The 13745-nt window shown below is 42.1% G+C and overlaps 1 protein-coding gene across 1 annotated transcript; it reads left to right on the top strand.

The window, feature by feature from the left end:
* Nucleotides 1-1086: 1086 nt before the first annotated feature.
* On the top strand, nucleotides 1087-11877 carry LOC108939200 (integrin beta-7-like). Its single transcript, XM_018760354.1, has 14 exons — nucleotides 1087-1180; nucleotides 1299-1378; nucleotides 2601-2796; nucleotides 4028-4198; nucleotides 4731-4972; nucleotides 5434-5592; nucleotides 6233-6328; nucleotides 6443-6532; nucleotides 7201-7341; nucleotides 7422-7612; nucleotides 8122-8447; nucleotides 9765-9975; nucleotides 11037-11230; nucleotides 11615-11877. Exons 1-14 carry the CDS (start codon nucleotides 1117-1119, stop codon nucleotides 11764-11766), a joined length of 2313 nt encoding a protein of 770 aa, XP_018615870.1. The 5' UTR covers nucleotides 1087-1116; the 3' UTR covers nucleotides 11767-11877.
* The last annotated feature ends 1868 nt before the right edge of the window (nucleotides 11878-13745 follow it).

Genomic DNA, 13745 nt, shown 5'->3' with positions numbered 1-13745 from the left:
TACTGTGTTACACTGCTGCAGAGGAGGGCTCAGTGACTAGTTGTTTCTCTGGTTGCAGACTTCTTTAGTGGACACCTTTTTCCAAGAAATGTACAGGAAGGGAGGAACAGCTGTGTTGTCAAACTTCATATGTCTTTATATGTCAATAGGCAGGGGCATAGTGAGCATTTATGGGCCCCGTGAAAGAATACTACACTCCCCTCCTTTAAATAAAATAACTTAAATTCTACTGGAATTTTTATGGGTCTTCTTCAGTTGTGGACCCCTACAATCATCTCCACCATTGACCCAACTAGTGAGGGTTCTGCAAAAGCAAAGAAAATCCAGGAACTCCTCAGATTAGAAGTACTTATACTTCTAATAATTATGATGGGATCCTGGCAACCTATCAGTGTACAATCTATTAAAAATCAGGGATGACTGATGCTGTGCTGGTAAGTGCACTTTGTAATACCCTTTTTATGCCTTGTATAGAACAAGCCAAACGCTCAAGTAGTGTACTTCTTAGTGCTAGTAAGGTAAAGCGGACAGCTGTGTTCACGGTAAGCACACAAGGCTCCAAAAGGGGAACTGAGAGCTAGGCCTGTGGGGTGGGGACGTAAAGAGAATCACAAATCACAACACTGGAGTTGTGGCAAATGTCCTCAGTTCACATGGCCAATTCGGTGCACAAATCTAGGTGTGAATTTACTGGAATGCAGTCATCCTGAATATACACGTAGCAGAAGTGATCACAGTAGCATAGGGGCAGAATCAATATAGTGGTACAACAAAATGCAAATGCATGCAATGCAGGTGTGTAAAACGATTCAAAAGCAAAGCAGGACTGGTCCAACAGCTCTATCCGGGAGGCTCGAGAAAGATGAGCTAGTCCTCCGGAGTTCATTCAAGGGTGAGTATTGGCTGTTGGATGCTTCAGTCAACCACGTATTTGTGAGGGGAACTTATGGTTAGATCTGAGTTCGTGGTGTGCTTCCTCAGTGCTTTTTCACAAGACGTCATGCTTGGTGGTCTGTGATGGAGACACCCCACAGTGCTTCTTCTGAACACCTGCACTGAGTCCCTCACTCCGGAGAATGAAGTTGATGCTCACTGCTGCCTTCCTCTTCGCCCACCATGATGGAGTCGGCACTCGCTCTGCTCCTGCTCTTCCACTGTGCAGGGGTGCGGGGAACTCTGAGTAAGTCTGCTTGGAATTTCACAAGTGAGATGAAGGCAGATAAGTTCATGCGAAGAGGATGTCAGAATGCAAGCAGAAGGAACTGCCACTGAAAGCTTTTGTTGTGCATGTTTCCCAGCATGGCAGGGGCAGTGCCAGCCCAAAACATCCTGCAAAGAGTGTATAAGAAGCCCAGGCTGTGCTTGGTGTAAACAACAGGTAAGTCCACCCTATTTGTTTTTCTTACACTTACTGGACATTACACAGCAGGTGTTCATGTAAGGGGGACGCGGTGGTGCAGTGGGTTGGACCGGGTCCTGCTCTCCGGTAGGTCTGGGGTTCGAGTCCCACTTGGGGTGCCTTGCGACGGACTGGCGTCCCGTCCTGGGTGTGTCCCCTCCCTCTCTGGCCTTATGCCCTCTGTTGCCGGGTTAGGCTCCGGTTCCCCGTGACCCCATATGGGATAAGCGGTTCAGAAAGTGTGTGTGTGTGTGTTCATGTAAACAAGGAGAGAGTTGAAGAAAGTTGCATACCTGTATGATGATCTATGACCACCTCTGTTGTATGTTGAATGAGTACCCTGTAGCTCAGCGCTTGTAGAGAAATATCTGCAGATAATCTGTCTTTATTTTTTTCCCCAGGTCTAGGGGGTGATATTACCACTGCAGCAAAGTTATAATTGTTAAAGAGTGTAAAGTTATCTTGTTTGGACCTCCCAGTATAATGTGACTTGGCATGAGACTGCAATGGGTGGATGTCCAGCTATTGATACCTCTTCCTGTATTAACCAACGCAATTAACTAATACCAAATAATTTGAAATGTCTCAGCTCAGATATAAAAAGTGGAAAGAAAAAACATCACAAGAGAACAACAAAAACCATCACAAAATTCAGCATTTTCACAAAAACCATCATGAATCAACCTTCAGTTGGTGCTGCCATCAGTCTAGAGGAGGGGATGTGACATTACTACTGGAGATACTCAGACACGCCACTTTACAGTCCACTCCAGTCCAGTTTAGAAAAAATCATAGTGGGACTTTAAGAAAGTTTTGTGTTTTTTTTTTTAATCAATGTAAATCAAGAACATTTGCACAGCAGGGCTGTAATTCTGTAGTTTATAGCGGTAATGAACATCATCATTGCTGCAGAGTGCAACAGTGCAACAGACTGATATTGGCTCAAATCAGAGCAGAACTTTCTTTTGAATTTAAACACCAAATTAACCTGTGTAATGTTACAAACATACTTGGAGAGCTGCAAAATACTTTGGAGGAATACATAATCAACTAGCACGTATAACTGTAAACATTTATATAACACTACAAAAAGTAATACATGGCTGCATGAATTCATAGCAGTGCTTCCTGCCGGAATTATTATTACTTGAGGTTGCATGGTCTAAATGACAGCGATTAACCCTGGCCGCCTATTTCTCAGGGTTTCCTTAAGCCAAGTGAGCCCACTGAGCAGCGGTGTAGCAGTGCAGAGGATCTGAGGAGCAGAAACTGCTCTGAAGGTGAGGTGATCAACCCCCGGTCCGTCAAAGAAGTTCTCAAGGACAGCGAGTTTCGGAGTGACTCGGATAATGTGGTGCAGCTGCGTCCTCAGAAACTCCACTTGAAACTTCGAGTGGGTGAGTGTATGACCTTACATATTCTCATTTATCCGTTTATGCCATGGCTGTTTAACTGGATCAGTTCTCCGAAAGAGCTTTTCTCAAAGGTGCTCCAAGTGGGGCATTTCTGGGACTTGAACCTGCAGCCTCCATGTGTCTTTAAAACAAAAATAAACAATGATAAATGAATCTGTTTTTAAACTTTTAATGAAATATTTTTGTTTTGTCATTATTTTATGCAAGAAAAGAAGCTGCTCAGAAAAACTTCATCTCAAAAACCTGAGTCAAACCCCCAGGTATAAACACCCATAAAGATTAATATGAATAAAATCAGAGTAAAATCTGGAGAAAATCTCATTTAGGGCCATTTTTAGTCTTAAGGAACTGCATGATTGCCTTCTCTGAAATTATCCTCCACCTGGGACAAATGTATATGTAATGTTTGTGGGGTAAGAAGACTCTGATTTAGGATTTTTTGATTCAATGGTCTTTATTCAGGACCCCTTAGGTTGGACAAGGATTAAGGTAGGGGGGATTAGAACACATCCTTCTCTCTCTCGCTCCAGGGAAGGTCCTTCCTCAGTGTCAGACGGGTTTAAATTGGGGAGTCAGATCAACTAGATGTTGCCAGTAACACTGTGTATGTGTGAGGGTGGCATGTCTACGAGCATAGTAAGCAAGACAGATGTTTGAGTGTGTGATGTTCTTAATGTGGCAATGGTAATGCATTATGGTCCATTCTCTACAAGCACATGTTGTGTTCAGTATTCTGCATATGTGTGCATACTGTCTTCTGACATACCACAAGTATTTCACCGTAACAGATCAGGTCAGATGTGTACTTACTTTAATCAAGAGCTGAGATTGGTTGACATAGTGATTGTGAAAGGAGGTAGGAAGTATATACACTTGGTTTTGCTATCAAAGAAGGGTGAATTTCTCATGCTTGGCAGAGTGAAAGTCAGAATAGGAAGTGAATAAAATAGCTGCTGTGAAATTCGAATATCTGCAGTACCTAGAATAGATGCAGTTGTCCTGAATAATAACAGCATTGTAATATGTGTAATATGGGTATATATTTTCACATGCCATTGCAGCAATTTTGCAGTTGTTTGGAACCCCGTTATAAAAGAGCTGAGTGTATGCTTATACTGTGGACAGTGTGTTTCTTATGTTGACTACATCGAATCCTTCATGAGGTACCTGTTACAGATTTAAAATCTATTAAATCTGTCATCTTTTCCTTTAGGAGTCCCACAGACGTTTAAGGTGATGTTCAAGCGAGCAGAGGGCCACCCCATCGACCTGTACTACCTAATGGACTTGTCCTACTCGATGCAGGACGACCTAGAAAATGTCAGGAAGTTGGGCCAGAAGATCTTTGATGCCCTGAGGAACATCACTCCCGCAGTTCGGATTGGTGAGCAAAGTGCTTCCACAAAGGCAAAATCACTGTCTTTCCGTGGCAGCTCAATAATGTTGAATAAAGCCCATAGACTTCTCCTGTAGAAAGGTAATAAACTGAATCCCAAACTTCAAACACTTATACTGACGTAATGTCGTTATACGTAAATACAGTATATGCAATCTATATCAAAATATGCATATCCAATATAAATATGTGGATGACTGATGCGTTTAAATTTCTACCACTTTAAAAAGGTGACATTTGGTTTGCATGACAATTGTAGTTAATTTTGGAATATGTGGACACACTTTTGGAAGTTATTAGAAATTGTTATATAATCATGCCTGTGATAAGTTGTAACCTTTTTACCCCGAGCCCTCACTCTATGTATGTGGACATATTTCTAATATCTCATTGTACTGTTTCTATCTGTATGTTGCTGTGACCCTGTGCTGCTCATAAAACCAATTAAATAAGTAAAACGGATAGATATGCAAATAAAAAAAAACAAGGAAAAAAACAAAGTACTATCCATCACACTCAGGATTTGGCTCCTTTGTGGACAAAGTGGCCCTTCCATTTGTCAACACGGTGTCTGAGAAGCTCAGATGGCCCTGCCCCAATACGGGAAGACCGTGCCAGCCTGCCTTCAGCTTCAAGAATGTTTTAAGTCTCACCGATGATGCCGAGGAATTTCATAGAAGAGTGAGCAAGGAAGACATCTCAGCTAACCTGGACAACGCAGAGGGCGGCTTTGATGCCATGATGCAGGCTGCAGTCTGTCAGGTAGAGATGGCAGGCCAGAAGCTGTCCTGTTGGCGTTGCTTTTCAGCTCTCTCATACTGCATTAATACGTTCAGTGAGGAACACAGCATCAGACAGAAAATTCAACTGAGTATTTGATATTCCCAGCAAGGTTAACTTGAAGCACTTAACATCAAGTTCACAGACACCAGTAGGCAAGAAAACCATAATTTAATAACACACTGTTCTTTGAAACTGCAAACATATCAGACCAGCTGATGACATTGAATATTTTACATGATACCGCACACAATAAAACCATTCTTCACTCCAATAGCTCATCAATTTTCTCCGTGACCCTGTTACATTATTTCCCTCTCATGGTACACCTGTAATGTGACAGTCATTACTCAGAGCTTACAGATGTTTTTTTATTTTTGATTATGGAATTTCAATGCACAGAATAATGCACAGAGCTGATGTGCTCTTCTTTTTCTATATAGAACCACATTGGTTGGGGGAATGTCACCCGTATCCTGGTGTACGCTTCTGACGACACCTTCCACACTGCTGGCGATGGCAAGATGGCCGGGATCTACCTTCCCGCTGATGGGAAGTGCCATCTCGACAACGAAGGTGTCTATGACAAGGATGCGCTCTATGTGAGTGTCCATTCCGCTTTCTGACTCGTACCAGTGTTTATGACCCACCCCAATTTGCAAAATTCTATTTCACTCACTCAGTGAACGTTGTGGTTTGACACTCTATCTCCAGTTTCCCTTCCCTTTCCTCTGCATTTCAACAGAGGCAGTACAGACCCACTTTTATATGAAATGTATACTCTTAACTGAATGAACAGCTATGATAGATTCGAGTTTCAATCTGAAACACAGAAAGGTTTCTAAAAGTTGAAACAAAATCATGTTGAATGTTGTGTTGATCAGTATTTCTGCCCTTTATTGAATTTTAAAATCAGTAACTAGGTACTGGGGACTATTTATTCATTTTGGTCACACTCATCTGCAAAGTGACTGACAAATTTGTGTTTTGTATAATAAGCCACTTAGATTTTCTTACTCAGTTATACATCAGGAAATTTTTACAGTGTCGATTCAGGGTAAGTACCTCGATCAAGGGTACTACCGCTGGAGGTGGGATTCAAACCCCCTTCCTTTCATTCCAAAGGAACAGTTGTATCCACTAGGCTTCCTGCTGATCCTCTTTCACATTTGAGCTCCCCTAAGGTCACACTGTTTGGCCTTTAACTATAGCACTTAAAGTCGAATTTATCTCACCTTTCAGGACTACCCTTCGGTGGGCCACCTTTCTGAGGTCGTCTCCGCTAACAAAATTCATCTCATCTTTGCTGTCACGGGGAGGAATTATGACAGCTATATGGTGAGAGGCATTGCTTCCTCTGTCGTCCACTTTGGGGGGATCGCGGGGTTGATGTGCTGAGTGCGAGAGTTGGGCCTAACCATTTCAGTACCCCTCCCACCTCATCCTCACCAGGAACTGAGTAAGCTCATCCCCCAGTCTGTGGTGGGAGCGCTGAGTGATGACTCCAGTAATGTGGTCCAGCTTATCTCAGAGGCCTGCGAGGTGAGTACTTAGTAGAGTTTATAACTTGCAGACACACACCTCTCGCCTCCCATCGATAAGATCAACATCCATCAATCACTGACTCTTAAATATCAAAATATGCTCATGGAATAAAACATTTCACACTCCATGCTACCTTTATGTAGCATCGTGAATCTGAGGTGACCGTAACGAAAGTAATAGATCATAGATTACAACCAGTAGTAACAGAAAATAATTTTTTCTATATTTTGAACAGATTGCTTTCACATTTACTCATTTGGCAGACGCTTTTCTAAGGAAGCGAAACGTAACCTGAAATACACAAAAGTGCTTTCAGCAACAAAGGAAGAGCTTTAAATACAGAGATTCGATCACGAAAGTACAGATTGCTTGTCTGATACATACCACCATTTTCCTAGTACACATTTCTCAGATAGCTCAAATATCCTGTGAATATGTTGACAACCACAGCAGGTAGCGTTGGGTGAAACGTATGTAGTTGTCAGGAAATCAGGAGAGGAAAGGGGTTGAACTCTGTATTACAGCTCAGAAGTACTCAAGGACAGCCTGCTACTTTAAACTGATTTCTATATTCTTTTTTAAGAAAACCTACAGGTGTCAGTTCTTCCCATGTGATGTTGTCCCAGGATGGTACTCAATGCTGATGACTTCTCTCGGCCTCTTAGAAGCTGACCTCCACCGTGATCCTGAACCACCAGGACGTCCCGCCAGGCCTGAGTATTTCCTACAGCTCGCACTGCTTCACTGGAGTCCACACCCAAGGACAAAAGAGGGGCGAATGCCACAGTGTTCAGACCAATCAGCAGGTGAGAAGAGGGACTTGAAGCTCACATGGAACCGGTGGCAGATTAGCTCTTATTGGCAACATGCTGTATTCTCCCACCAGGTAAACTTCTCCGTGACTTTGAGCAGCTCCGCCTGCCTGGAGAGAACCAAGACTTTCGTCATAAAACTGCAGGGTCTCAGTGAGGAGATTCAGGTCTCTGTGGACACAGAGTGTGACTGCAACTGCCAGGACCAGGAGGAGAAGTCCCCCAGTTGCAGCAAACATGGAACCCTCATTTGTGGGGTGTGCAGGCAGGTGTCACTCCAGCCTTATGATGATCAGTTATGCGTGAAATCAAGTCTTTCTTTGTTAAGTGAGGGCAGCTGGTAGTGTAGTGGTTACAACTGCTGCCTTTGGACCTGAAAGTCACAGGTTTGAATCCCACTTCCAGCTGTAGTACCCTACTTGCCCTAAAATTGCTCCAGTAAAATTACCCCGTTGTATAAATGGGTAAATAATAATTGTAAGTAGCTTAACGTTGTAAGTTTTTTTGGAGAAAAGTGTCAGTGAAATGGGTAAATAAAAGTGGTTAGTGTGTGCAGGAGAGCTGTCACTTGCTTAGCAGCAGCATAGGGCATATGGATGTGAAACAAGTGCTATTAATAATGCACAAGTTGAAGTTATATTTGTACCAGATTTTAGAATTTGGAGAAGGTTCCTGGTGTCCCTTTTGCCCGATGAACAGAAACAATAAATGAGTATGCAGAAGTGAGTCTTCAGAGAGAAAGAGTGACACTGAGTATTGAGTCCATCTGTGTAGCTGTGACCCGGAGCACACAGGACAGAGGTGTGAGTGCCAGCAGAAGGAGGACGAGCACGCAGCGTTGTTCCAGAAGTCCAAATGTCGGCAGACCAACACTTCTGTCCTGTGCAGCGGGCACGGGAGGTGTGAGTGCGGTCGCTGCGTGTGCCGGGGCCAACACAAGGGCGAGTTCTGCCAGTGTGACGACACCAGCTGCGATCACCATGACAACACAATCTGTGGCGGTAAGGCTGCCGAGAGGGGCGCTGTGCAATTCTCGTTAAACTTTAGAAGAAGCTGCCCCAGAAACGGTGCTGGAACTTCGTTTCAGAATCGGCCTGTAGGTAAATTGGGCTCTTCACCAAGTTGACAGAACTAATGACCCAATAGCTAGATCATTTTAAAAGCTTCTTGCCTGTTAGGATTATTCTGAAATATGGCTGAAGAAAAACTATGCACTTCCTAGAGCATTTGTGTAACTTTACTTATTAGTCTGGTTGCATGAAATGTAAATTCACCATATTAATTATGTATTAATATACAGTATGTCTGATGAGGAGGGGCAGAACTGTTTTACGGTGGCAAGAAAGCAGCATATTAAAAGAGTATTTATTTCAGGTAAATGAGTGTTTTCAAGCCTCTCTAAATAATGGGGCAGCTGTTTATGTAGTGGTTGGGGCTGCTGCCTTTGGACCCAAATGTCACAGGTTTGAATCCCTCCTCCAGCTGTAGTACTCTTACCTTACCTTGAATTGTTCCAGTAAAATTCTCCAGCTGTATAAATGGGTAAATAATGGTAAGTAGCTTAACACTGTAAGGCTCTTTGGAGACAAGCTTCAGCAAAATGAATAAATGTAAATAATGTGCACTTTTTAAAAGAAAATTATGTATCCTTTTTTAATCAATATTAAAAACTGCCTGTGGTCAATGTCACCGGTGTGGACTGAGTAGCAGGAATTGCTCTTGAAAGTGAGTGCGAATTCAGAAACTGGTAACAGCGATCACGCGAGCCTCGTACTATCTGAACGCGCTCAGTGGTGAAGGTCAGTGCAGGTGTACAGCGATAAGAGTAAGTCAAGTTCTCTGCCCCATTTATAAATTGTGTAATAAAGAAAAGGCCAATAAGCACCCTTCAGCCCTCAAGCACCTTCTGACCTTCATCCCACCTGAGGGCTCTTAATTATTCTTATGATACCCGTCCGTACATTGTGATGATCAATCCTATGAATTTTACTATGGCAACATGTAACTACTGTCTACCAAAATCCAGATTTTTGCTGTATTGGGTCTTAGCTCATTGCTTACTCGACATCCATTTCCATGACAGAAAGAGTTTGCAGTTTACAGTTCACCACTGTCTGCCTCAAATCAGATTTTCAGGATAATAGCCAACTCTGCGTTTACTGTACGTGACTTAACAATTGTAAGTAAGTAGATAATACAATTTGTTTGTTTGTTTATTTGTGCCTTATTCCTTAATAATTCAGGTTATTGGAGGCAGACTGGACATAGTATAGAGATATATTTGTGTGTTAGGAGTGGTATCCATACATTTTGCTGCTGTTAAGATACATGTTGGAACAGTCTTCGTATTTAAATCATAAATTGAATCTATCGCTAAATTTGCGTTTAACATGTGTTGTGTTTGTGTGTGTCTGCAGGCAAGGGGACATGTAACTGCGGAGTCTGTGAGTGTTTCCCCAATTACACAGGTTCTGCCTGCCAGTGCTCCAGCTTCAGAGACCGGTGTCAGACTGGGAGTTCGGGGGAGTGCAGTAACCGCGGCCTGTGCAAGTGCAACAGGTGCCACTGTGAGCCGGGCTTCTACGGCGAGCACTGTGCTCAGATAGAGGCGCCGTGCCAAACATACCTGTGAGTTCAGACCAAGAAACAAAGGAAGCAAAGAATGTGACCATTTCCACTTCCAAGAACAAGTGATGCTCATTAGTCATTTTACCTTTGATTCAGGTATAAAAGCATTACCCTTCAACCAGTTATACATATCCTAATATGTATTCAGTGATGTGTGACCTTTATTATATAAGCCTGTATAAATACTAGTATTTATTAAATTGAGTTTATGTATTAATTTCAATTTAGGAATACTGTACTGTAGAGGGGGGGTGCGGTGGCGCAGTGGGTTGGACCGGGTCTGGGGTTCAAGTCCCGCTTGGGGTGCCTTGGACGGACTGGCGTCCCGTCCTGGGTGTGTCCCCTCCCCCTCCAGCCTTATGCCCTCTGTTGCCGGGTTAGGCTCCGGCTCTCTGTGACCCCATATGGGACAAGCAGTCCAGACAGTGTGTGTGTGTGTGTGTGTGTGTGTGTGTGTGTGTGAATACTGTACTGTCACAGTAATTTTAGCACTGGGGTTCCTGGTTTTCCTTGGCATCTAATGGACAAGTTAGTTCACCTGATCTGGAGAAAGTGAGCAACTGTAGCAGTAAAGATAGAAAAGAGTAAAATAAATGAAGCCAATCTGTAAAAAGCTGAAGTTACTTACCACTTACTATTTAATAGGTAAAGAACCAGATGAAAAAACCACAGTTACTAGGACTAGCAAGATTTGTGAGTGAAAACTCTGTATTGAAATATTGGATTTTAATTTATTTCAGATTTCCTCAAGAAACATTTGGCATGCGCCATGCAAATATGACAAATGTGCATTTGTTGTATTCATCATTTCCTTGCAATCATTATTTCTCTCATCATACAGTCACTACTTGTAAAGCCTTATTGAGACTCCTGTGCTGAGCTTTTTCCCTGTGGGAAAACCTGGTGTTTTTTCGCTTAATTTTGAGTTCACTTTGAGCTGCTGAAGTTATTTTTAAATGTATCTGCACGGATGCAGGAACTAAAGGGGAACACAATGTAATTATTCCCATAATATCTATTCTTTGCTCTCAACATATGAGCTGCTGACTTGCTCTTACCAGGGCCTGTGCCAGATGTACCTTATCCAGCGTGGAGGGAGTAGACGTCCATCAGCTCTGCAAAAAGACTTGCGGTGCTGCAAAGCTCATCCACGCCAACTCCACCTTGCTGCCATGTAGAGATGCTGACACATCCTTCAGGGTGGAGCTGGACGGAAGGGATGGCAGTATCTTGCTCTACTATGCTCACCCTTTGGGTGAGTACTCCTGCTCTTACCCCAATAATTAATGAATCTGATAATTGTGTCATGACACCTTGTTTCTTGCCAAACAAATGTTCTGTATGAGAGCATTGCAAGTACAGTATTCCTCTGATGAGAAAAACTGACAAAAGGTTGGGCCTGGTCTCTAAATAACTGTAAATAATCACCGAAAGACAACTGTAAACGGTGAGGCAGTTTCCATTTGAAAGTGTGTGGAAAGAAGGAGAAATGTGTATACACAGAAGAGCAGTGACTGATGTTGTGTGAAGATTCTTCACCCAGTGCTGAAGGCAGGTGTCTGAGTTGTACTTTACCACAGATCTACCCTTGTATTTCAGTAAGATATCCCCTGTAACTATTCTCCTTTCTGTCCCTCAGGCAGTATTTACATAACAACTGTGATCATCCTCAGTGCTGTGTTAGGGGTCCTTTTCATCGGCATCGTCTTGCTTCTCTTCTACCGGCTTCTACTTGAAGTCATCTATCAAATACAGTACTGGAAGTTCAAGAAGAAACGGCAACAAAAATAGTGATGTCATTTCCTCACGTGTACAAGGAATATACATACGATGGATGTCGCATGTACACACCCTTATTGAAATTTCAGCTTCTGTGATCTAAAGGCTAAAATAAACACAAATCATGACAGCTTTTTTCCACCTTTATTATCTTGTAAGAAACAATGTTTAAGGAAAATAAAAATATGGATCATTAATGTAAGTGGCAAAAATATATAAATATATATAAACAGCCTTTCACTGTGGTTTTTCCACAACGTCCTGAAACGGCATTCCTGACATGCAGTACAAACACATGAATTAGACAGAGACATGTGGTTTTCAAAAGTAAATCTGGCCTAAAATTTTTGCCATAAAGGGTTGTAAAGGAATGGAATGGTCGTAAAATGTGTCCCTGTAAATCCCGAAACATACCTGAGATCACAGGCTAACGCTGGTAAGTTTGACTGACAGAGAGTAAACATTCAGGATAAAGTTAGAAATATGTTTCAAGTTTACTATTTTCCCTACACTTGACAATAAGAAAAAACCCCACACATTACAATAACAAATTCAAAGCCATTTCAAAGCTCCAAGGCTTCATTGCATGTTTTATCTTTGTATGGGTTTAATGAGTTGTACACTAACTCATTATAGATAGATGTCTGTTTAAAAATTAAACTGGCACTCCAGGCCAGATATGATGAATATGCTATCAAGTCAACCCCAACTCAGCAACCATGTAGTTTGAAAGCAAGGGAGGAAGAGAAATAATTTGCCAGTCCCTCCTTTCATGCATGTCTGGAATGTACAAACACGGGGAGAAACATCTAAACGCTGCACACCCATCGAGCAGCTCGGGTTGCGAGGCATCGGCTGAACCCACTGTAGCAGCGTATCCCCTCCCATAGAACACAAAACTGATGTCTGAACCCTTATGTCTGGGCCCTCAACTTACAAACACTACTGGCACCGAAAGTGTCTGTAACACGATTTGTTCATAACTCAAAAGTTGCATTTACATCAATAAAAGCGGAAAAAGACAGGGTGTTGACTTGCGTTTCAATGTTTGTGAAAAGTCTTCCCTGCTTGCACCTCCCTGTGGGTCCGGCAACAAAACTTGAAGCTCAAAGTCGTTCACAGAATCTGCGTTACTCCGCTGCGTCTAGTTACTTTGTATGAGTTGGACGTTCCGCCATTTCACGTATCCCTGTATACCATCTGATGGGGGAAATTAAAGATTTTCTCAAGTATTTTTTTTACAGGGTGGTCAATCGATCAATAACAGGTTTGCAGTGTCTGCAGGTTGACTTTGTGTGCTAGCAAGCAACTAATTAACTGGATACTGAATGTCTGGTCCATAAAAAGGTAAAACAGCATTAAGTATAGGCATATTGTCATGTGTTACACTAATCATGGTGTATACCAGTAGTGACTGGACAAACTGCTATTTAAACACACAGATTGGCTGTTCTTTTCATTAGGTAAGAAAGGATTACTTATAACAATAGCTTTGGGATAATTTAACTCCCATTACAGAACAGTTTTTTTTCCCTGAGACCATCACTCATAAACAGTTAACGCTCCCCTTTCGGTCTCCTGTCAGTGCAATATCCAACCACTTTTGGTAATTTAATTCTTGTTGATTTACTTTTTTAGTATCTATACTTTGTATACTCTGTAAATATGTCATTTATTCTGCAATTCTGTGTCAGCTGTTTGTGTGTAAGTAGTGGAGGCACTTAGAACCACAGCAATTCCTTGTGCACCAGCACACTGGTCAATAAATCTCATTCTGATTCTGATTAACTAGTTAGAAAAAGAGCTATATCTAACATTATTCGCTTGTAAAACACTAATTGAAACACCTATGGCTCCAAAGGTAGAACTCTCCACCTATATTTAGTTCATGAAAAGATACACTAAGTTACATGCACAAAACTTGCAAATAAAAGCAGTATCCAACTACTAGCTTATTCATTTTAATGATCCTTAGCTATGTGTTAGAACTG

This window comes from Scleropages formosus, chromosome 19, assembly GCF_900964775.1.
Source record: "Scleropages formosus chromosome 19, fSclFor1.1, whole genome shotgun sequence".
NCBI lineage: Eukaryota > Metazoa > Chordata > Actinopteri > Osteoglossiformes > Osteoglossidae > Scleropages > Scleropages formosus.
Note: the sequence above shows the minus strand (reverse complement) of the source record. Positions and strands in the feature narration are given on the sequence as shown.